This window comes from Bos indicus x Bos taurus, chromosome 1, assembly GCF_003369695.1.
Source record: "Bos indicus x Bos taurus breed Angus x Brahman F1 hybrid chromosome 1, Bos_hybrid_MaternalHap_v2.0, whole genome shotgun sequence".
In the NCBI taxonomy this organism is placed as follows: Eukaryota; Metazoa; Chordata; class Mammalia; order Artiodactyla; family Bovidae; genus Bos; species Bos indicus x Bos taurus.
This window is the reverse complement of record NC_040076.1, coordinates 116129188-116153118: the sequence shown is the minus strand read 5'-3', so window position 1 is coordinate 116153118 and position 23931 is coordinate 116129188. Positions and strand designations below refer to the sequence as shown.

General features: G+C 38.7%; 2 protein-coding genes across 3 annotated transcripts in view; one reads left to right on the top strand and one right to left on the bottom strand.

Moving 5' to 3' along the window:
- The window catches only part of MED12L (mediator complex subunit 12 like), a 368061-nt gene that overhangs the window by 293147 nt on the left and 50983 nt on the right, over nucleotides 1-23931 (top strand). For both annotated transcript variants that reach the window (XM_027543477.1, XM_027543482.1), the window contains 11 exons: nucleotides 5737-5868; nucleotides 10463-10690; nucleotides 11277-11418; nucleotides 13031-13151; nucleotides 13535-13636; nucleotides 14343-14456; nucleotides 18174-18373; nucleotides 21271-21459; nucleotides 22065-22139; nucleotides 22257-22447; nucleotides 23256-23417. In XM_027543477.1, the coding sequence (XP_027399278.1) occupies nucleotides 5737-5868; nucleotides 10463-10690; nucleotides 11277-11418; nucleotides 13031-13151; nucleotides 13535-13636; nucleotides 14343-14456; nucleotides 18174-18373; nucleotides 21271-21459; nucleotides 22065-22139; nucleotides 22257-22447; nucleotides 23256-23417 (1656 nt within the window). The remainder of the gene's footprint in view (nucleotides 1-5736; nucleotides 5869-10462; nucleotides 10691-11276; nucleotides 11419-13030; nucleotides 13152-13534; nucleotides 13637-14342; nucleotides 14457-18173; nucleotides 18374-21270; nucleotides 21460-22064; nucleotides 22140-22256; nucleotides 22448-23255; nucleotides 23418-23931) is intronic.
- Nucleotides 1-23931, bottom strand: part of P2RY12 (purinergic receptor P2Y12) — a 52368-nt gene that overhangs the window by 21081 nt on the left and 7356 nt on the right. The gene's annotated exons all lie outside the window — the stretch shown is intronic.

Here is a 23931-nt window from a genome sequence, read left to right as displayed (position 1 = left end):
CTTCCGTTTTTCCTCCTGGGCTCAAAAGACAGACATGGAGTTCTTTGGTTTCACCATGCTTTTTTTGGGTAATCCAGCACATGTCATCTATCTATTCTAGAGTGGCATCTATTTAACAGCAGCTTTTGGAGGGAAGAGGAAATGCTACCACATTAATTCTACACATAGGTTTTTAAATTTTTAACTATTCTTTGAAGTCTTAAAGATGTTTCTGTAATAACCATATAAGTAAAAAAAAAAACCAGAACAAAGTAAATCCAATTATTGTTACATTCAGTTCGTATAAGAGGCTGTCTCCTAACTACATGTGCTTTTCTTTAACTGCATTTCCCAAGATGAAACATTTTTACTTTAAAGTTGAAGTACATTTTTGACTAGAGTTTTGGCTTAAGTAGAATTTTTGCTTTTAGACTTTTGCTGACATTGAACTTGATACAAGTATTTCTGTGCCTCTTCTCTATTTGCAGCCCTCCTCACCTAGCAAATACTATCTTATTATTTGAAGACACCTCATTTAATATCTTCTTAATCTTTCCTTCAAGTTTGTCTCTCCTCTTCTGGCCTCTTTCTTCAGTTTTTTCTCTGTGACCAGAGTCAGCAGAATTTTTTTTCTCTGTTGAGCCAGTTAAATATTTTAGCCTTGATGAACTGTAAGTTTTCTCTTCATATGAGAGAAAAGCCACAGATAATAAACACTTAGATTATTACTAAGTGGCATCTGAAACATCCCTGATATTCTTAAATGTAAGAAAATAGCTGCCTTAGAATCCAGAAAATAGAGAACTATTTTACAGCCCTCAACTACCCTGTGGAGTTGAATAATTAGCACCATTTTACAAGTCAAGAGACTGACACTCAGGCCTGTTAATTGGAGTGGCTGGTGAAGGGTTGTACCCAGCATCTCATAGCTAATAAATCCGCCAGATTGCTGAAACAGTTAGCAATCATTCATGCAGCTCATTCATGCTGTTTGATTTACATCATACTTTTTAAACTGCGAATGGAAATGCCCTAATTGGTCATGAAATGAAAATAATAGTTTGTCACAAGTGCTTTTTTTCCCCCTTTATTTTGAAATTATGTCATTATCATTTATTTTGATATTTTAAATTTGTGTTCTATTAAATGTTTATAAAATCATGTTTGACGGGGAAGGCGCCAAGATGGCGGAGGAGTAGGACGGGGAAAACACTTTCTCCCCAACAAATTCATCAAAAGAGCATTTAAACGTCGAGTAAATTCCACAAAACAACTTCTGAATGCCGGCAGAGGACATCAGGCACCCAGAAAAGCAACCCAACTCCTCGAAAGGAGGTAGGAAAAAATATTAAAGACAATAAAAGAGACAAAAGAGGGAGGGACGGAGTTCAGTCCCGGGAAGGGAGTCTTAAAAAGAGAGAAGTTTCCAAACACCAGGAAACCTTCTCACTGCCGAATCCGTGCCGAGCTTTGGAAGCACAGAGGACAACATAACAGGGAGAAAAAATAAATAAACAATTAAAACTCGCAGAGTGCGAGCCCTACAGTAACTCCTCCAGCGGAGAAGCAGCATAGACGCCTGCATCCGCCATTAGCAAGCGGGGGCTGGGCAGGGAGGCGCGGCGCGGGCTGCATCACTGAGAGTAAGAATCTGGCCTGAATACCCTGAGCGCTATCTGAGCGAAATAATTTGGGCTAGCAAACCAGACTGTGGGATATCTACCATGCGAAAAGCCAGCCCTAACCTAAGACACCGCCAGCCGGCACATGGAACAAAGGACTAAACAGAGGTAGCCGGCTGCAAACCTTCCCCCTCCGGTGACAGGCAGCCAGAGCCGGAAGGGGGCAATCGCAGCCCCAGAGAGACATTATCTATAAAACTGGCTTCTTTGCTAACTAAAACTTGTTGGGGGTCTGGACGGTCAACATCTGCCTGAGAAGGTGCGCCGGTTTTACACCCAGATAACCAAGTGGCGGGGAGGCGATAAGTCGCAGCATTGGCGCTCGCCAAACACCTCATCACCTGAGCTGCTCGGACCTGGGAAGAGCACAAAACGCAGCCCCAACTGAGTCTGCGCCTTTGAGGACTACCTGAGTGCCTGAACCTGAGCGGCTTGGACCTGGGAGGTGCATGCAACCCAGGGCCAGCCTCGGATTGTTCCCGGCGGAACAACCTAGAGCCTGAGCAGTGTGGGCAGGGAGGCTACACGCGCTGTGAGCGGGGGCAGACCCAGTGTGGCTGAGGCACTGCGAGCGCACGCCAGTGTCATTTGTTTGCAGCATCCCTCCCTCCCTCCCCATAGCGCGACTGAACAAAGAGAATACAGCTCCACCCACCAGAACACCGACACAAGCTTCCCTAACCAGGAAACCTTGACAAGCCACCTCTACATACCCACACACAGCGAGGAAATGCCACAATAAAGAGAACTCCACAAACTGCCAGAATATAGAAAGGACTCCCAAACTCAACAATTTAAACAAGATGAAGAGACAGAGGAATACCCAGCAGATAAAGGAACAGGATAAATGCCCACCAAACCAAACAAAAGAGGAAGAGATAGGGAATCTACCTGATAAAGAATTCCAAATAATGATAGTGAAATTGATCCAAAATCTTGAAATTAAAATGGAATCACAGATAAATAGCCTGGAGACAAGGATTGAGAAGATGCAAGAAAGGTTTAACAAGGACATAGAAGAAATAAAAAAGAGTCAATATATAATGAATAATGCAAGAAATGAAATTAAAAACACTCTGGAGCCAACAAATAGTAGAATAACAGAGGCAGAAGATAGGATTAGTGAATTAGAAAATAGAATGGTAGAAATAAATGAATCAGAGAGGATAAAAGAAAAACGAATTAAAAGAAATGAGGACAATCTCAGAGACCTCCAGGACAATATTAAACGCTACAACATTCGAATCATAGGGGTTCCAGAAGAAGAAGACAAAAAGAAAGACCATGAGAAAATACTTGAGGAGATAATAGTTGAAAACTTCCCTAAAATGGGGAAGGAAATAATCACTCAAGTCCAAGAAACCCAGAGAGTCCCAAACAGGATAAACCCAAGGAGAAACACCCCAAAACACATATTAATCAAATTAACAAAGATCAAACACAAAGAACAAATATTAAAAGCAGCAAGGGAAAAACAACAAATAACACACAAGGGAATTCCCATAAGGATAACAGCTGATCTTTCAATAGAAACTCTTCAAGCCAGGAGGGAATGGCAAGACATACTTAAAATGATGAAAGAAAATAACCTACAGCCCAGATTATTGTACCCAGCAAGGATCTCATTCAAGTATGAAGGAGAAATCAAAAGCTTTTCAGACAAGCAAAAGCTGAGAGAATTCTGCACCACCAAACCAGCTCTCCAACAAATACTAAAGGATATTCTCTAGACAGGAAACACAAAAATGGTGTATAAACTCGAACCCAAAACAATAAAGTAAATGGCAACGGGATCATACTTATTAGTAATTACCTTAAACGTAAATGGGTTGAATGCCCCAACCAAAAGACAAAGACTGGCTGAATGGATACAAAAACAAGACCCCTACATATGTTGTCTACAGGAGACCCACCTCAAAACAGGGGACACATACAGACTGAAAGTGAAGGGCTGGAAAAAGATTTTCCATGCAAATTGGGACCAAAAGAAAGCAGGAGTCACAATACTTGTATCAGATAAATTAGACTTTAAAACAAAGGCTGTGAAAAGAGACAAAGAAGGTCACTACATAATGATCAAAGGATCAATCCAAGAAGAAGATATAACAATTATAAATATATATCCACCCAACATGGGAGCACCGCAGTATGTAAGACAAATCCTAACAAGTATGAAAGGAGAAATTAACAATAACACAATAATAGTGGGAGACTTTAATACCCCACTGACACTTATGAATAGATCAAGTAAACAGAAAATTAACAAGGAAAAAAAAAAACAAAACAAAACATGTATCTATAAAGCTCACTAAAGCAAAGCACAGTAAAATGAGGTATGGCAAAAAAAAAAAAAAAAAAAAAAATCATGTTTGATATTCACTTTGTGTTTCTTTTTTTTTTTTTTATCATATATAGTAAATATAAGTACTTTTCCCCAAACTGTTATTCTGGGTTGGGTTTTTTTTTTTTTTTTTGTACTTATATAAACATACTGGATCTCAATGTAAAATGTTACTTCTAGGAAGTGGAGGGAACACTGACTTTGATAGAGTAAATGCCTGGCAATCTTTCAATACATGTTTGTTTTCTTTAATCACAAAATAATTCTTTGCTTTTTCAAGGTATACCTAGGGCTATTTTGGTTTATATAGGTAACAACTGATTGAAGCATCTACTTTTCTTCTTGACTTGGGGACACTTTTGATGTAATTGACAGCCATTTTCAATAGTCTGCATCTGCTGCTGTCGATTCACAAGCCTCGGGATGCTACATGCTTATTTCTTTGCATGGTTTGCTAGTCCCACCTCTGATGTTGGGCTGGATTTCTTTCTGGATGTTGACGCTTCTCTGTCTTATTTTGAAAGGCATTTCTCATTTACACCCACAAAGAAAAAGCCCACAGCATGGCAGACCCGTTTCAGGGAACACTGCTCTTCCTCTGCTATTGCCAGCTGAACAACAGAGCTATCAGGGTTCTCCTGATCCCAGAGCGGGAATAACAAGTCCAAGACTATGTGAGCCTTCAAGTCACACGTCTTGGGGAGGGTGCTCAGAGGTATCGCCTGTGATTTCAGTGTCCTTCTCAGGCTTGTCATCCCAGGCTTCCTCCCATCTTCTAAACAGCAGAGAAGGCTCTAGACTAGGCCTCTGGAGACCTGAGTTCTCTTTTTGGGTCTGCTATAAACTAGCTCTTTGCCTTGTGGGCAAATTCCATTACCTTTCTGAGCCTCAGAGCCCTTTTTGTGAGATAAAGAAGAATCATATGATTTCTGAAGCATCTTTCAGCTTTAATAATCTTGAGTCATATGGACACTGTTGTAGCCGTCCTGAACCCTGTAATCAAATGTGGCATGGCAGTGGAATCTGACTCTGATAGGTGGGTGGCCCATTAGTGTGTCTATATGTGTCACGTGAAGTTGTGTATTGTATGAATTGTGGCCCGAGAGGCCATCTGTCTGATCCGGGAAATTGGAGTAGTAAATGCTTCTTCTGAATTGCAAGTGTTGTATCACCAAAAAGAAGGAGTTTGGAATTCTTAATTAAGATTAACTAAAATAAATTTGTTTCTAGTTTGGATAAACAAGGAGAATGTGACCACAAAACATGAATTTGTCAGTTTATGCCTGAACCAGCTTATGGTCTTAAAATTGAACTTATCAGACTTACTGATATGAAGAAATTGCTGCTTTACAAAGTGGACATGGAGTCCTTTGCACATTTCCTGAATTTATCAATCTTTTTACTCAAGAGAGATTATCTACTAAAACTTTTATATCCCAGTACAGAAACTTTATTGATGGACTCCTCCCTATACATCTTCTGTATGGAGGAATTTCTTTCATTTCTTATTGTTAGTGGCATTTCTGAAGTTTTAAAAATACTGTTTCAATATCATAATAGAAAATGATATTTTATTCAGTTATTTTCTTGCTATAATGATTAGTGTTAACAGTCTGATATCTTTTTTTCTTACTCAAAGTAATCAGGGACGTATTCTCACTCTAAAAGATTCAAACAATAACATATATATTGACAAAGTGTGTGTCTCATGTCCTCATGTATTTTCCTCCTTAGATTGTGTGGTGTGGTAAAGCACGTTGTGAACCCCTCAGAGTGCTCTTCCCCCGAAAGATGCATCTTAGCCTACCTCTACGACCTCTACGTGTCATGTAGCCACCTCAGAAGTAAATTTGGAGACCTCTTCAGGTGGGTAGAAGAAAGTCAAAAGAATAAGAATAGGTCTATGCCCCCCCCCTTTTTTTTTGTGGGCCAACCAGTATTATCATCCTTTTTAATAATGAGAAGTAATCCTAACTGTATCTGCCAGAATTCCTGTTGAATTACATTTCATTGTACCTGTAACTTCCTATTCCAAATTACTATGCATGTTTAACTCTGATTGCAATTTTGGTAGAATAGAAAACATTGTGTATCTTACAGTTGCTATTACCTCACTTAGAAACTTGTTTCCCCATCGTTTGCATACTTCCTTTCTCCCTGCGTTTGTTTCTTTGACTCCTTTTCCTTCCTACTTGAAATAGCATTCTGGCTCCCTGTCATCCTTTGCAGTTTAGCACTTGTACCCCCAACAGGTGGACAGGTGCTGGAAACTCCTAATTTGCTTACTTACTTAATGTTGTTTGAGGAAGTTTAGATGATTAATTGTAAGTTGGTGGAGGGAAGGAAATGGTAATAGCTGACAAAATAAATTTGGAATCTAGAATCAGGCAAGGAAAGAATAGTCAGTTAATGATTTTTCTTCACTCTCTTGTACCTTGCATCCAGTTTGTTTGTAAATCTGAGAATCTCTGTCTTCCAGGTACATCTAGAATCTGACCACTCTTCATTGCTTTGCCACTCCCACCATGCTCATCTCTTGGTTGGACCATCACATTTTCCTTCTAACTGCTTTCTTGGCTTGCATCCTTGATTCTCTTAAGAGTATTTTCTGCATGTCTTCAAAAGTCACCCTTTTAAAACAAGAATAACTTGACATATACCAGTGGCTTCTTATCTACTCAAAATAGAATTCAAAATCCTTCAGGATCTATTGGATCCAGCTCTGTCTTCTCTTTCTCTCTGTTCAAATTAACCACATGGACGTCCCTGTCGGTCTCCAGATATTCTAAACACACTCCCATCTTGGAGTTCTTGCACTTGGCTGTTACCACTCTTGTAAAGTTTTCCCACAGTTACTTGCTCACTCCCACAGTTCATTCAGGGCTCTGCCTCCCTGATCAGCCCCTTTGATGTAGGACGGCCCCTGCCCCGACTCTCTGTCATTCTCTGAGCTTAGCATTATTCCCCCTCCCCACTCCATACATTATACGCTTATTTATGATCTGGCTCCTTTCTAGAATATAAGCTTCTTGAGAGCAGAAGCTTTATATTTTCTTCATTGCTCTATCCCAGTACCTTGAAGAGTATCTGGCTCATAGTAGGCACTGCAAAAAAAGTCTGTTTAAAGAATGATCTATACCAAAAACAAAACCTGTGATATTTTTAATGGTACTGATAGGGGAAAAAAATGTGAAAGTATGTCTCTATGAAATGAATTAGGTTAAAAAATAATCCCTTATGAAATATTAATATTTTCCCCCTGAAATAATGTAAAAACAATGCCCCTTGTTCTTCTATTACTTTGCAGAGAGCTTTCAGTTTACAGTTTTCAGAGAGTTTTCTCATACATGACTGGGTTCTTGCAACAGCCCTGTAAGTTTCTCAAGAAAGCCACAGTGTTTGACCACTAATGCTCCTGCAGGGTAATAAAGCATGTTAAGTGAGTTAATTCAAGTATTGCACACTGGCTCTGCAGAAACTTAGGAGACCAACAATGAACTGAGGGGCTGCTTAGCATTAGCAATTAAAGACATGGAAGAAAATGGCAAGTCTCTTGGAAAACCTTCGAGTCAAGTGTTATTTATAGTCTAGGACTAAGAAAATGGTTGAAGAAAAGCTAGATATGCAGAGAGATGTCTATTAATATATTACTAAACCAGTTTTAATGATTGGATCTGAAACATCATCTATAATGCGTATAAGTGTAATATTTGAAGGAAATAGATCACTAATCACGTCTACTTATGACTGAGCAGGCTTCCCTGGTGGCTCAGATGAGTTAAAGAATCTACCTGCCAGTGCAGGTGACATTGGTTTGATCCCTGCATTGGGAAGATAACCTGGAGAAGGGCATGGCAACCCACTCCAGTTTCTGGCCTGGAGAATCACATAAACAGGAGCCTGGTGGGCTACTGTCTGAGAGGTCAAAAAGAGTCAGACATGGACTGAGCAGCTAACATTCACTATGACTGAGCTGCTGCTGTGTGCCAAAGGCTTTGCTGGGTTGTTTTCATCAAGATCTTTAATCTTCTAACAACCCCAGGAAGTAGAAATAATTTTTCCTATCAGTAAATGATTGCTCTTCATCATAAGTTAATAAACGATGAAGCCTACATCTGAATATAAGTCATTTTGGCCTTGAGCTATGTGTTGCTTTCATTATTTTATCAGGGTTTTATGATGCATACAGTTTCAGAAGGAAATGAGAGCATTTATTTGTTTGTTAACTTCATATACTCCTGAAACAGAGAGTGCTAAGAATTTGACAGTGACCCTGATGGCAGCTAATGTTTCATTAAAACCTAGAGCTCATCCGGAAAGAGTGTAATAAGTGAAATAGGAAGCCTCAAAATGAAGGGTGAGGAGACTCACCATGAACCACAAAGTTCAGGAAAATTGTAAGAGGAGGCAGGAGGGCATCAACTTGAAAGACGTCCATAGAAAAGTGAGGCTGACTCATAAGAAAATGCAGAAAGAAAAGCAGAATTCTTTTGCTTTCTAAAGACAGACTTGGGTTAAGAACCCACCTTCCAATCCTGTGGACATGGGTTTGGTCCCTGGTCAGGAAAGATTCCACATGACGTGAGGCAACTAAGGCCGTGCAAGCCACAACTACTGAAGCCCACATGCCTAGAGCTTGTGCTCTGAAGCAAGAAAAGCCACCACAATGAGAAGCCTGAACACCACACCTAGAGAGTAGCCCCTGCTTGCCACATCTAGAGCAACCCTGCATGCAGCAACGAAGACCCAGCACAGCCATAAATAAATACAATTTTAAAGTTAAATGAATAAAAGCACTGGGAACTATTTAATATTTGTCATTTTGAACAGGTCATGAATTCAGGTTGCAAACTTATATCCGTCAGCAACCACTGACAAGCTCTTATATAAGTTGTCTGCAAAGAAAAAGCATGTAGAAAGTTGTATTTGCTGTCATTTAGTGGGTGGCTTTAGTCCTCCCTCTTGGCCCAGTACTTTCCAAGCATATCTGGGACTTAGTTTTACCTGGGAAAGTTTTGTGTGTGTTTTTTTTTTTTTTAAGCATACAGATTGCATACACCCAACAGTGAGGTCCAGAAGTCTTTTAATTTTTACAAATTCCCAGAGGTGATTGTGAAGGAGAAAATCTGAAGTCACATTATGGTAAACACTGAACTGAGCAATCTCTGTTTTCTGGAAGCAGTTGTCAGTGGTAACAGTTTAGGGTAAAGAGTCTTTGCTGCTGCTGCTGCTAAGTCGCTCAGTTGTGTCTGACTCTGCGACCCCATAGACAGCAGCCCACCAGGCTCCCCCGTCCCTGGGATTCTCCAGGCAAGAACACTGGTTGCTACTTCCTTCTCCGAAGCGTGAAAGTGAAGTCACTCCAGTTGTGTCTGACTCTTTGCAACCCCATGGACTGCAGCCTACCAGGCTCCTCCAGCCATGGGATTTTCCAGGCAAGAGTACCAGAATGGGTTGCCAGTGCCTTCTCCAAAAGAGTTTATAGATCTTTTCATTTGTGAGGAAATCATTCCTAGCTACTATTTATATAGGTGCAGAAACAAGGGCATGTCACCTTGATCACAAATAAATTTACTGAAATTTAAAAGGAAAAGATTTTCTGTTGTTTAAAAGAGCTCTTTTATAGAGAAGGTGAAATGTTGTTTATGGACTTGTTATCCACAGCAAGTGGGCAAGGACAGCAAAGTGCACATGGGGACTGAGCTCCGAAATCAGGTCATCCTTCAGCCGTAGCTGCAGAGCAAGATTTGAGAGGATGCTTTCTAATTTCCTTTTATACACTTAGACAATATTCTATATATTATTCTGTATAATTCTGAATATTGTAAACCAGGTTCTTAAAACACCCTAGATACTGCGGAGAAGCACAGCATGATACATTTTTAGGAACAGTATAATGGTTTCTCTACTCTCATAGAATTTGTATTTGTATATTATCTGTATCTGCCTACTAGAATTTAAACTCCTTGAAGGCAGGGAGTGAACTCCTTTTTCCCAGTTAGGCATGGCACATGAACCTCCCTGGATATCCCGAATGGAAAGGAACAGTTTTACAGGATGTATGATTAGGGTAGAAACACCAAGTTATTCCTGGTGTGTAATCCAATCCATTTTTATTAGTCTTAAGTGACAACACTCACTGTTCAGAGAAGTTGTTGGACGTCTTAGTAGATTATTTTTAAAGTATGTAAAATGTAGAAATGACCTAGAAATTAACATTAGTACCCAAATGTCTTATTTTTGTTTTGTTCCTCTACCCAATTAGTAACTGTTTATTGAACTAGAACATTCTAGGCACTGTGTCCAATGCTGATTATTGGAAAGTTGGAATCAAGAAGCCATAACGTGAGCTTTCTCTAGGAATACTTTACAGCTGCCATTTAATCTGTCCTTAAATGAAGTCACTTTCTAGTTATTATAGTTTTGTTTTGTCTTTTAACTCTTCTTCTTGTAACCTCAGTAGTGCCTGTTCAAAAGTAAAGCAAACCATATATAACAATGTGATTCCTGCAAATTCTAACTTGCGATGGGATCCAGACTTCATGATGGATTTTATTGAGAATCCCTCGGCCCGTAGCGTCAACTACTCAGTGCTGGGCAAGATCCTTAGTGACAATGCAGCCAATCGCTACAGCTTCGTCTGCAACACTCTCATGAATGTATGTATGGGTCATCAGGATGCTGGAAGGTGAGCTGGGCTTTTTGATTAAACACATGATTGCTACTTTGAAATTCACATCTTTAATTTGAGACATTTGCCTTTGTTTTTTAAATCTTATTTTGTTACTGAGTTTACTTCAGCTCTATTCTGGCTGCTTTTCTTAACCTGGCTTATTGATCTGACGTAAGATGCTCTAGATACAGTCTATCAGTTGTCTGATCCGTTTTCAAAAAGATATATGACAAAAATACCAATGAAAAATACACATAATTTTGGAAACGTTGGATTTAGGTCTTCTTTTTACTTTTTTTAAAAGCATGAATTCATAGGTCAGATTTGTTTACAGAACTAAAAATATGTTAATTGGTATCTGTACTGGTTATTGTTTGTTGCTTGACAGCATTAAATATTAGAAAACGTGTGAAGACATCTCCTTTCTCTTCTGTCCCGTATTCTAGTAGGTAGTTTGTCAAGTGGATTTTTATTATATCCTTGAATCTTAAGAAATTAGTCCCCTGTTCGATGATACTGAAATTATGTGTTCGTTGAGTTTATCCTGTATGAGTATTTTGTCTTTTGTTACTTTCTCCTATGTTCTTTTTCTTCTTTGTAGGATTAATGACATAGCCAATTTCTCCTCCGAGCTGACAGCCTGCTGCACTGTTCTCAGTTCAGAATGGCTGGGGGTCCTGAAGGCTCTTTGTTGTTCTTCAAATCACGTGTGGGGCTTTAATGATGTTCTTTGCACTGTCGATGTAAGTTTTCTGTTTCATTTAAAAACTCAGCTGTGCAACTAAATATTCAATTAGTAACTTTTTTTAGTTGACTCAACTCTTAACTGAAATAATATAAATTGTTTTCTTCTCTCTCTGTAGAAGTGATAAACCAGAGTGTGATTGCCAGGGAAAAGTAAATGAAAAAAAAACCAAAATAACTAAAATAGCTTAATTTAGAGTGGAGATGCCAGGAGTCTCCTTCTTTGGTAGCTGAGACGTCATGTCTGGTCTCCTCAGGGTAGTCTGGTCGTAGTTGACTAAGTGCCTTGGGTCCTTCACGGTGCAGGGCATAACGTAACTAAAGCAGTTTGCGTTCTGAAGGCAGCCAGTTTGTTTTCTTAAGGTGAAAAACTCTCTTTAGAGTATTGGTTCTGTGTGTGGGATTAGGATGTCCAGGCTCAGATTCGTAGGGGTGTCCAGTCTTTCTTAGTGACTGTGTCCGAGAGTTTTTGAAGAGATGTCCGTTATAAAGTATCACAGGTTTCCTCAGCTATCACATTGCATCAGTGTGTGAATTTCTTAAAAATCCATCTTGATTCTTTATTTCGGCCTGTCACTTCCATCATTTCTTGCAGTAAATCATGTTATATATTAGTGCATCTCATATATAGAAGAACTACATACATTATAAAAACTGCCTCTCAGTTAAGTTTTATTTCCTAGTTCTGGTGTCTCAAGACCACATGGCCAATCCTACTCTATCATGTGGGCACCTCAGATGTAAAACTCATACCTGTGACCTGCTCTTCCAGACAGCAAAGACCCAAATTTCTGTCTTTAACATAGGTCCTTAACCTTTCAGTTGTTTCTCTTTCACTTTACCTCTGCTTGTTCCCTCGTCTGTAAAGTTGGATTTAGCAGTATGAACCTCTAGGTGCTGTGCTCTTTCTCTGTTAATCTCTAACCATAGTTTTTGACTTAACCGGACAACTTAATGTGGAGGCTACCATTACAGCTGTTTTTCTTATTATTTTCTGCCAAAGTCTTGTGAGATCTGTAAAAGGTAGAAGTTTCACTCTGAATGAATGATTTTTTCTCCTGATTCTCCTCTTTCATTTTTCTCCCTCACTCATCTTCACTCTTCTTTAAATTTAGGAGTCGGTGAGAATTTTCACAGTTGTTTTTAAAATTAATTATCTTACAAAATTAAGATTAGTTATTCCTGAAAGAAACACCAAAACACTCACAAGGCTTGTTTTTCAGTTAGGAGAACCTTCTTGTTTTCCATTGCTTCTAATGATCTTACCCTTCAATATCAGATTATACTGTACTTTGCCAAAAAGACTTACTTAATGTTATATCACTTAGAGATATCTTCATTTTGCTGTTTTATTGTTTGGTTTCTCAGTTACATGTACTCCAGGTACAGCTTAGTATTGTCTTAAAGCATTGGGATATGGGTGAACCTCTTTCTTTGTCTTAAAAAATAGAAAAAAGCCTAGAGGGTAATACTCATAAGTGATTTCCCTCTACTGGTTCCTTTTGGGATTTGAGATCTTATTGGTATTGCCTGCGTTCTCTTAGATATTAATCTTAAGATGTTATTCAAAAGGGTGTTAGGTATTAAAACATGTCAATGTTTTTCTTGAAGGTGAGTGACCTTTCATTCCATGATTCATTAGCTACTTTCATTGCTATTCTGATAGCACGACAGTGTTTCTCCCTGGAGGACGTCGTGCAACACGTCGCACTCCCCTCTCTCCTCGCCGCAGGTAAGGCTGCATCCTGGAGCTGCCCTGGTTATTTGCTTGGTGTCTCGATGCTGTGGTCTCTCGCAAGTTGAAGGAGTGACAGGGTAGAATTTGAGTAGACGTGCATTGTGCCGTAATACGTCATCAAGGTAGAGATGGTAGCATTATAATAATTGTTCCAAACAAAGTCACACTGATTTCAATGGAGAAGGTTGGAAACGGCTATTTTAGTACTTGTTTTTAAGAGAGCTCTCACGTTTCTCAGAAAAGAAATAGCCAGTGCTTTACTTTTTACCGTAAGGAGCATTTATTTAAATTATTCCAGAAACTTCAGCTTACGAGAAATGCGGAAGATATGTTCTTCAGTATGTTACAAAACTTGCTTTTAAAATCCTCTCTCCTAGCTTGCGGAGATGCAGATGCAGAGCCTGGGGCAAGAATGACATGCCGTCTCCTGCTTCATCTCTTTCGAGCTCCCCAGGCCTGCCTGTTACCTCAAGCAACTGGTGAGATGACAGTTGAAATCTATCTGATGATGTTTTCATTTGGAGCTTTAGGTTTAACTTGATCAAGTAGGCTGTCCATTCTGTAATCTTCTTCCTGATTTTGGTGGGCTTTTTTCAAGGCGATGAAAGAAAGGGGTTGTCAGCTATTGAGAAAGGTTGTCAGCACCTTTCTTTTATGTAATATCAGGGTGTATTGAGAAACTCACATCAGGAGTTAATAAACAATAAAAATACCTCTGCTCCTTGGCCAAGTCATGCTGGTGGGCAGTGTGATCCTCCAACATACTCTTGTTGGTTAAGAACCATACTCTAGCAGCTTAGGGCAATGGCATTTCATTTATTCTTTTACTAAGGTGAAGGGAATAGGTAAAGAATTCTAGGGATTAGAGTTTAGTGCAGTCTGTTCCTAAAGATCATTTCTATGTAAATGTGTGTGTGACATCAGCAGAAATGGATAAAAGTGCTACTGATTTTTTTTTCGATACATATCTCTGAAGAGCAAAGCCATTGGCTTAATAATTAAAAAAAAAAAGTACTGGATACTGGCAGTGTCTCTGAGTGAATCCATGAAACATCAATTAAAGCTAGCTAATAGCAATTAAGCGCTCACAACTTAACAATGAAAGGCCCTGCTGACTGTAAGTGGTTACAAACAGTGGTTAATGATGATGATGAATCTGTTAAAGCTTTGTTGGTTTTCTTATAGGCAAACCTTTCCCGGGAATAAGATCGTCTTGTGACAGACACCTCTTAGCTGCTGCTCACAACAGCATTGAAGTAGGAGCCGTGTTTGCTGTCTTAAAAGCAATTATGATGCTTGGTAAGATTATCCTGGCACTGAGCTTGGTTAATCACTAGAAACAGAGGCAAAATAATTTCTATTCAGGTTTAACTCTCGTTAAAATTATTAGAAACGCATTTTTGTTTGTTTATTCTCTTGGAAAAATTAGTTGGTTTTTTCCAAGTGTATGTTCAGTTGGACTCCAAGATGTCTGTCCCTTACTTACAATTCTGGGGGAATTTAAATACTTTTTTTTGTGTGGGATTTTAGCTGCCCATAGGGTTGTTAGGATTTCATTTGTTGGCAGAAGTCACACTTTGTGATGAACTCTGTTGAACTGGTAATCTGTGTAAAGGTTTACATTTCGTGTTACATTACTGGACTAGAATACAAGAAAATCTGGGTTTTACTCTTAGTTTTTCATTGTGATCCTGAAAAAGTTTCTGTCCATCTGCCTTAGTTTTTTTCATGCATCAGGTGATAATTACAATGATATTGATACTGTTGATAAATCAGTATTAGATATCACACTTTTTTTCATTTAATTTATAATGTTCAAGACATCCCTACATCTTTATTGATATGTATTCTCCAGGAATAGTAGTACTATCTTTTCTGTTCATTTACAGTGTAGTACCTTAAAACATTTTTATTCTGTAAATCATTCAGGATTTGAAGGATTGGGAAGGATTCTTGAATTCATACTGCCTAATTTCAACTTAAGGTGCCCTCTTTTGGTCTTGACTAAACAAAAATTACCTCTTATGTTCCAAAGGAACTCCTTTTGGCTAGAACTGAATTTGCTGAGTTTAGATGAATTGTTTTAGGTGAGTCTTAAACGTGTTTTAGAATGTATCCTGACCTTTTTATACCTCTCTTTAAGAAGTGTTGGGGCTTCTCTGGTGGCTCAGATGGTAAAGAATCTGCCTGCAATGCAGGAGATCCAGGTTCGATCCCTGGGTTGGGACGATCCCCTGGAGAAGGAAAAAGCAACCCACTCTAGTATTCTTGCCTGGAGAATCCCATGGACAGAGAAGACTGGTGGGCTACAGTTCATGGGGTCGCAAAAAGTCAGACACGACTGAGCAAACAACACTTAAGTATTGTTAGGTGATGATGAGGGTAGATAACAAGAGTTTTCATAAACTAAAGTTCACCTTAACACACACACACACACACACTCCTATTGAAATGCCCAGGGATTTTGTATTTGAAATGGAAAGGTAGAGCCGTATGGAGGCCACAGCCTCTCCTCTGAGCTCTTAGTACTATACTGCCAACATTAAATGCTCATTTCAGTAAGATTTCTCTACTTTTAATATGTTTGAAAGGAAAGCTGGCCAGTCACTTCTATTTAATAAATAAATATAGGGACTAAGCAATCAGGGACTGACGTTTTTTTACTGTGGTATTTCCAATGCCCATCAGGGAAAGATTTTCCATAAGCTAATGTTGAAAGTGTGAATGCATATGTGATAGACATTTTCATAGGAGAAACCAAAATGTGTACCATAGAAACATTATATTATCCCCTTGATTTGTGGGACTGGTTTAATCCCAAGTATAATTTGCAACTTCTTTAAGTATACATATTTTAATATCAGTGCCTAATCACCAGTTTATTTTTATCTCATGGCCTTTCCTTGACCTTTTTAATTGGCCCCAGTTCTTGGTGGATTCTATATCTTCCTAAGTGATAGAGGGTTCTTCAGGTCTGAGAAGTCAGGATGAGGCTTGTTGAATGTCAACAGACCCTCGGACCAGGCAGGCACTGAACACTGTGTCTGTTTTATTGTCTCTGCCACTGCAGAAGCTTCTAGCACAGCCCTCCTGACCTCAGTCATCCTAACATCTAAATTGAATAAGGATCTCCTAGACTGGGGCTGGCAGAGGTGTTTGTTTCCTTGTTTTTGCAATTTTATTTACCTCACAGTGTTCTTATCAAAGTGTTCTCTCAAGTGCTGTCAACTAGGATCTATTTTGAGTTAGGGAGATAGGACTGTTTTATAGAATTCAATTTCTAATTTCTCTAGTAGTTTAAGTTGTGGAAATAGTTGTTTATAGGGCTTCCCTGGTGGCTCAGTGGTAAAGAACACCCTGCCAACTCAGGAGACATGGATTCTACCCCTGGGCCAGAAAGATTGCCTGGAATAGGAAATGACAACCCACTCTAGTATTCTTGCCTGGCCTGGCGGGCTACAGTCCGTGGGGTTGCGAAGAGTCGGACATGACAGAGCACGCATGCACATGATGTTTACGGGCTTCCCTGGGGGCTCAGTGGTAAAGAATCTGCCTGACAATGCAGGAGACTTGGGTTCCATCCTTGAGTCCTGAAGATCTCCTGGAGAAGTAAATGGCAACCCACTCCAGTATTCTTGCCAGGGAAATCCCACGGAGAGTGGAGCCTAGTGGGCTATAGTCCATGGGGTCGCAGAGTTGGACACAACTTAGTGACTAAATAACAATAGCAACAATAGTTGTTTATATCTTCTAAGGTTGGAAATAGCATGCTAAATGTTGGTACATGTAGAATTCAGTCTTTGTTCCAGCTTTTGAAGAGCTTTGTTGAATTAAATAAATGCCCATGAGTGAAGTGAACTTGGTGCTTTTTTGCGTAAACATTTGAATGAGAAATGTATAATATGTGATAAGATACTGAGTTGAAATGTATTATGTGTTCCTCCCTCCCCTTAAGATTTTTTAAGTAACCATTTAGTAAGCAATTCGATTTTTAAAATTCAGCAGAGTCAAAAGTTTTTCTTGGCTGACTTACGGGTTTTAAAAGGCTTTTTGCACTGACCTGGGGTTCGTTTCCCTTACAGTGAAGTAAGTGAGAGCTTTATCTAAACTCATTTGTTGGTTACTCAATGCTTGTGATCTTTGTGGGTAAATAGATAAGAGTTTGGAGGCTCTGTTTCCATTTGGCAGTCTTTTTTTTTTTTTTTTTTTTTTACCAAATTACATTAATTTTTCACTTTTAAAATATGACAAATTTTTGTCTTTCATGGCTAGAGAATATTTCTTATTTCTGGCTATTCAATAATTCTGCTCAGTTTTCCCCTCAGAACTTTGTTGTGAGGAAAACACTTTCCTGAGCTTCATTTTACTAAGTATATGAGAGGCTGATCAGGTGAGGTTTTCTAATTTGGATGTTTACAAAGAGGAAAGTGAAAGACATGGGTTATTCAATGAATGCCCTATTTTCCAGGGCTTCCTTAGTATGCATTGCCCTTTTCCATTCCCAGGGAAATAAATCTCTCTTGTCAAGAAGTTGATAGTAAGGTGGGCTAAGGCAAAACTTTTCTCTTGACCTATGGATAGAAAATAAGTCATTCATTGTAAGAGAAGAAATGAAAAAGGGACATCTAGAAGGGTGAGTAACCCATTTTTTCCTTGTCTATATAAGTCAAATGAATTTGCATACATTTGTGCTTGAAATATTGGTGAAATCAATGTTCTGTGATTATTAAGTGTGATTCATAATAGCCTTTCCAAGTTTGGTGAAAGTATACTTAATTCTATAAATGAAATAAAAAATGAGCCTTGAACTTGTTTTTTTTCCCGTGTCTGATAGAACTTCTCAGTGTTCTAGCATTTACTGTCTTGATCCCTTCTCTTTGTTGCTGAACAACTTACTTTGCAATAATGATCCCATTTGTGCATTTTAAATCTCTGAATGCTTGCCTTATTTATTTTCCAAATATTTGGCAATATTTTGAATTTCTATGATTTTGCTTTTGTGATTCTGTTATGTAGGAGATGCCAAAATTGGCAATAACAGTGTCAGCTCTTTAAAAAATGATGACTTCACCATGAGGGGTTTACGACGTGATGGGAATGCTGAGGATATCTGGACTGCCTCACAAAATTCAAAATCCTGTGGGAAAAGCATTTCCATAGAAACGGCCAATTTAAGAGAATATGCTAGATATGTACTGAGGACCATCTGTCAACAGGTATTTTTCAGGTTTAATTTGCCTTTAACTTTGAGTGTGTTACTGTTCTTTTGGAGAGAAAGGCCCACTACTGTAGGGAACTTGTACATAGATAGTCCTCTTTTGCCTTCTCACTTTATTTTGAAATAATTTAAAGTTTTCTGAAAAGTTGTAATAATTTATAAAGAAGTCTAGTATACCCTATACACAGATTCCCTAATTTTTTATATTTTACCATGTTTGCTTTATAATTCTATTTGTGTTTGTGTGAGTATGGTCCTCATATACTTTTTACTTCTTATATTTTTACTTAAGCATTTGAGAGGAGATAGACTACATTGTTCTTTTTTACTTTTTAATATTTCAGCATTTATTAACATAACTAAAATACAGGATTTAAAAGGAAGGAAATTTAGCATTGGTATCTTAAGGTTTTCTCACCTACAGGCCACATTCCAGTTTGGTCAGTTTTCCCAATAATCTTGGCCTTGTCTTTAGTTTCCTGTAGGTTAGTGTCAGAGTATGCATTCCTCACCATGATACTGTAGAGTGTGCTATATTCTTCTCAGGTAATCACATCCAAAGGACCTGAGGCCCATTTGTACCTCATTGGTGATGTTAGTTTTGATTAGGCTATCTCCGCTGTATTTTTTTTTTTTAATTTTTGTTTTGTATAGTTACCATTTTTCCCCTTGGAATTAGTAAACAGTTTGGGGGACACTCTCTGAGACAGTGCAAGTTTTCCGCTTCCCATCAAACTCCCTCACGTCCCACAGAGCATCCATTGTGATTCTTGTCTAAACCAGTCTTTACTGTGACGGTTGCAAGATGGCTTTTCCCAACTCCTCCATTTTTTTCACATTTATCAGTTTGCATTCTACTCTAAGGGAAAGCCTAACCTTTTCTGCCTTCCCTTCCTTTCTTCCACTTATTTATTATCCACAAAAGTTACAGTCCTCAGTTATTTTCATGTTCAAATTGTTCCAGATTTGTCCAGAAGTGGGAATCTTTTCATGCTGACTCTTGTGTTATTTTCGCAACTCTCTCGCCCTTTCTTTTTTAATAACAAGTATTTTCTTTCTTTCTGGCCTGTCTTATATAACTCATCTTTTCATGGAACCTTGGTTCTGTTTAGAAGAAGATGCTGTTTAGAAACCAAGATCTGAGTTCTGTGTGTGCTTATTGCTGTGGGCAATGTGCGTTTATTGCTTCTAGGCCCTTTTAGCAGACAGAGCTGGGGGAAAAAAGCATCCGTATACATAAATGTGTGTGTGTATAGTCATGAGTTTATACTGATACCTCCAGTTCTGATCAAACAGCTTAAGTTTTTGTTAGCATCCCTTCAATCTGTGTTGAAAGTGCTCTCTTCCATAGTAAGAGTCCTGGATACCAGTAACATCAATCATTTACTGATTTGTTGAATTCTACAATATACCTGAAGTAGTTTTAGAATTATTACACCTATACTGCTATGAAAAAATGAGTCTCCTAAAAGGAGTTGAGAATTTGCTTATATTATAATTCTTTTTTCCTTAAGGTTTTACTGTATTGTGTTAAAAAGTTATTTGACCTTTCTTTTTCAGTATGGATATATTACTCACTTGAAATAGAATTGATTTCATTTGGTTTTGTTTGTGTTCAGTTTCTATTTCTTTTCCTACCATATCTATCTTTAGAATACCATACTCCCAAAGGTCAGCTGGAGTTTCCTGGTGGGCTCAGCAATAAAGAATCTACCTTCCAATGCAGGAGATATGGGTTCGATCCCTGGGTAGGGAAGATCCCCTGGAGAAGGAAATGGCAACCCAGTCCAGTATTCTTGCCTGGGAAATCCCATGGGCAGTGGAGCTGGGTGGGCTACAGTCCATGGGGTCACAAAGAGTGGGACACAGCTTAGTGACTAACAATAGCAACAACTAAACAACAGAAAAGGTCAGTCTACTGGCGAGAAGGTATGCTCAGAGATGTACAGCTCTTTCCCTCATCTTTTCTACACTGTGTTCCTCCCTGCCCTAAGTAATCAGTTTCATTATTTTCTGATTTATCTTTCCAATTTTTATTAAATTCTCCTTTCCTATTAGAAAAAAAAGGCATACCTATATGCTCTTTTTCACTTTGCCATTGGTATAATATAATGTTGAGTCATGTTTTTCTTAGAGTATACTGTAATCATGGTAAAAGTAAACTATTAGTCATATATATGTTGAGAGTGTGCCGAGTTGTGCATTGGTTTCTAATTGTGGGTGCGCATTGGAGTCACGTGGAGAGTTTAAAAACATTTTGATGATTAAGAAATTACTGATGTCTGGATAGCATTACTGAGATTGATTAATTGCTGTGATATGGGGCCTGATCATCCTTGACTCAGCAATTGTACTTGTAAGAAATTATCCTAAGAGCATAATTGTACACAGAACAGATGTGCACAAGTATTTATAAAGGTAACATTATTCATAATGATATCAAAAAGGAAGACAGTTTTCTCAGTGTTCTACTATGTCCTGTCTATTAGTGGGATATATTACAGTGCATTCCATAAAAGTGAGGGATACATATTATCCCTAGTGATACATAGAATCACTACTGTTACATAGCAAGTTAAAAAAAATGATTCCAAAACAGTACTTAGAGCAATTTTCATTCTCCAACTGAAAATACATACTAGTGTTTTCTTTACTGAGCTTTCTCCCCCACCTCCTTTTTTATTTTTTTGCATATTTCTTTCTTGCATTCCTTTTTTAAAAATTTTTTGTAACCAAGATTCTACTTTATATTTTTAAGAAGTCAAAATACTGGAAAATTTCTAAGCCTTTCCCTCCTACTTTTTCCATCTATTATTTTTTAAATGGAAAATTTCCTGTCCACTTTCTGTTGTGAGCCATGAGTTTAGTACAATCTAATTGCCTTCTTATTTTTAGGAATGGGTAGGAGAACATTGTTTAAAAGAACCTGAGAGATTATGCACAGACAAAGAACTTATTCTGGACCCTGTGCTCTCAAATATGCAAGCACAGAAATTACTGCAGCTGATCTGTTATCCTCATGGCATTAAGGAATGTACGGAGGGGGACAACCTCCAAAGACAGCACATTAAACGCATTCTTCAGGTGAGTGAAAATAGTCTATAGACTGTGTTTCTGTCATTTTGACATGTTTTTTGTGTTTATAACAGGAGTTACTGCCTCTCTCTTGTCATTGCTAGCTAATTCTTAACTTTAATTAATTCTGATTTTTATTCCCCCAACTTTCCATTTTGTGTAACAGCCACATTTTATTGCTGGGTAAATACGCCCACTGCAAATCGTATCAACCATTATGTATCTATAAGTGCAAATATGTTAATTCGTATCAATATTTATCGTGTTTACATGAGAAATAAGCTTTGTAGGAGGACTGTCTTCATTATGTTATTCATAAGATATCAAAATCATTTTGTAATGGAGTTGTTTAGATAGACTTTGGGAAAAGAAATGATTGTCTTACTCATTTCTAATGCCTAGCTGAGTAAGGCACATTATTTTAATGTTGCTGTTTTTTTCCTTTGTCCCTATAATGAGCATATGAAATAGACTTGGAAGCCTTTTGTGTCATATGAATCCCTTTATTGTGTGTAATCATTTCTCTGTTGTTTTGAGAAAGAGAATACTGCAGGGGATTCTTATACTTTAAGACATGTTTGGTATTCTTAACGTGCTAACTCCATTTTCCCCAGAATCTTGAGCAGTGGACGCTGAGGCAGTCCTGGCTGGAGCTTCAGTTAATGATCAAACAGTGCTTGAAGGACCCTGTGAGTACATTCAGGAAAGCATGAACGTGTGTGACATGTTATGAAAAGCAACACAGCATTGATGCTTGTGGATAAAGTGAAACACAGGGGTGCTTGTTTTCTCATGTCTGACTCCAGGGCTCTGGTTCGGTGGCTGAAATGAACAACCTGCTGGACAATATTGCCAAGGCAACAATAGAGGTGTTCCAGCAGTCCGCTGACCTAAACAATAACTCTTCTAATGCTGGCATGGGCCTCTTCAACCCAAATGGAATTGGAAGTACTGATACAAGTAGCACGAGACAGAATGGAATAAAGACATTTCTAAGGTATTTTTTTTTTTCCTGTGGTTTTACTAAGCTGTCATTCATTTTTCACATGTAACTGCACATTTTACTTGGATAATGCAGACTTTTTTTTCATAAAGCTGCAGGAATGTGAGGAAAATAATTGCTTGTAAGTGTCCATTGTCATTATTTAATATGTTAAAGGGCCATGCTGCTGGGCTGCACGGTAGCGGAGCATTCCACATATGCGGTTGAGCAGGCCCAGACTCCTTAGAACCACAGTTTACGCTCCAGAGGGGTGAATTTCTTTCATGTGCCCTGAGGCTGCCCTATTCCATGGTAGTCCTAACTTAGGAAACACTCTTTCTGCCATCTTTTTAAATTGGCAGTTTTGCTCAAATGATAATTACAAAAGGCAGATAGACTTGTATTTCATCATTTTGGTGTAAAGTACAACTGGTGAATTTGGTTATTTATATGCTTAAATGTAATCAGAACATTTCATATTTTAACCATGAGAGAAAGGTATATTGCTTGTTAGACAAAAGGACTGTTAGTGTTCAGAAAGCCAGAATCATAGAAAAACACTTTTCCAGACTTAAAAAAAAGTTGAGCTATAGTATCCTTGCAGAATCCCACCTTTTAGTGCTTTCCATAAGCACGAAGAGTGTGTGCCAATGTCTGGTATTTGGTGAGAGGAAACAGTATAGAAGTGAAAGGCAAATGTTAGAATAACCCATGTGTCCTGTGAATGTAAGTTTTGCTTTGGAGTTTCGATCAGAACTGTGAGAGCAGAGGAAAAGGATGCCTTGGGTCTATCCTTGGGTATAATACCTGTTTCCAATTTTAGTTCCTCTGAACGCAGGGGTGTGTGGCTGGTGGCCCCCCTAATTGCCAGGCTGCCGACTTCTGTGCAGGGAAGAGTGTTGAAAGCAGCTGGGGAAGAGCTGGAGAAAGGACAGCACTTGGGTTCTTCTTCCAAAAAGGAAAGAGACAGACAAAAGCAGAAAAGGTATGGCTGGAAGTTTTGTTTCTATGTGAGTGGTTAAAGAATGGTTGAGAAAATTCAATGGCCTACAGATGTACATGCTCACTGTACTCTGCTGTTGGTGGTTATTAGTAGTTGCTAAGTCATGTCTGACTCTTTGTGACCCCATGGACTACAGCATGCCAGGCTTCTCTGTCCTCCTCTATCTCCTGGAGTTTGCGCAAATTCATGTCCATTGAGTCTGTGATGCTATCTAACCATCTCATCCTCTGCCACCCCCTACTTGTCTTGCCCTTGATCTTTCCCAGCATCAGGGTCTTTTCCAATGAGTCGACTCTGCATCAGGTGGCTGAAGTATTGGAGCTTCAGCATCAGTCCTTCCAATGAACGTTCAGAGTTGATTTCCTTTAGGATTGACTGGTTTGATCTCCTTGCAGTCCAGGGGACTCTCAGGAGTCTTCTCCAGCACCATAATTTGAAGGCATCAATTCTTCTGCCCTCAGCCTTCGTTATGGTCCAACTCTCACATCCATACATG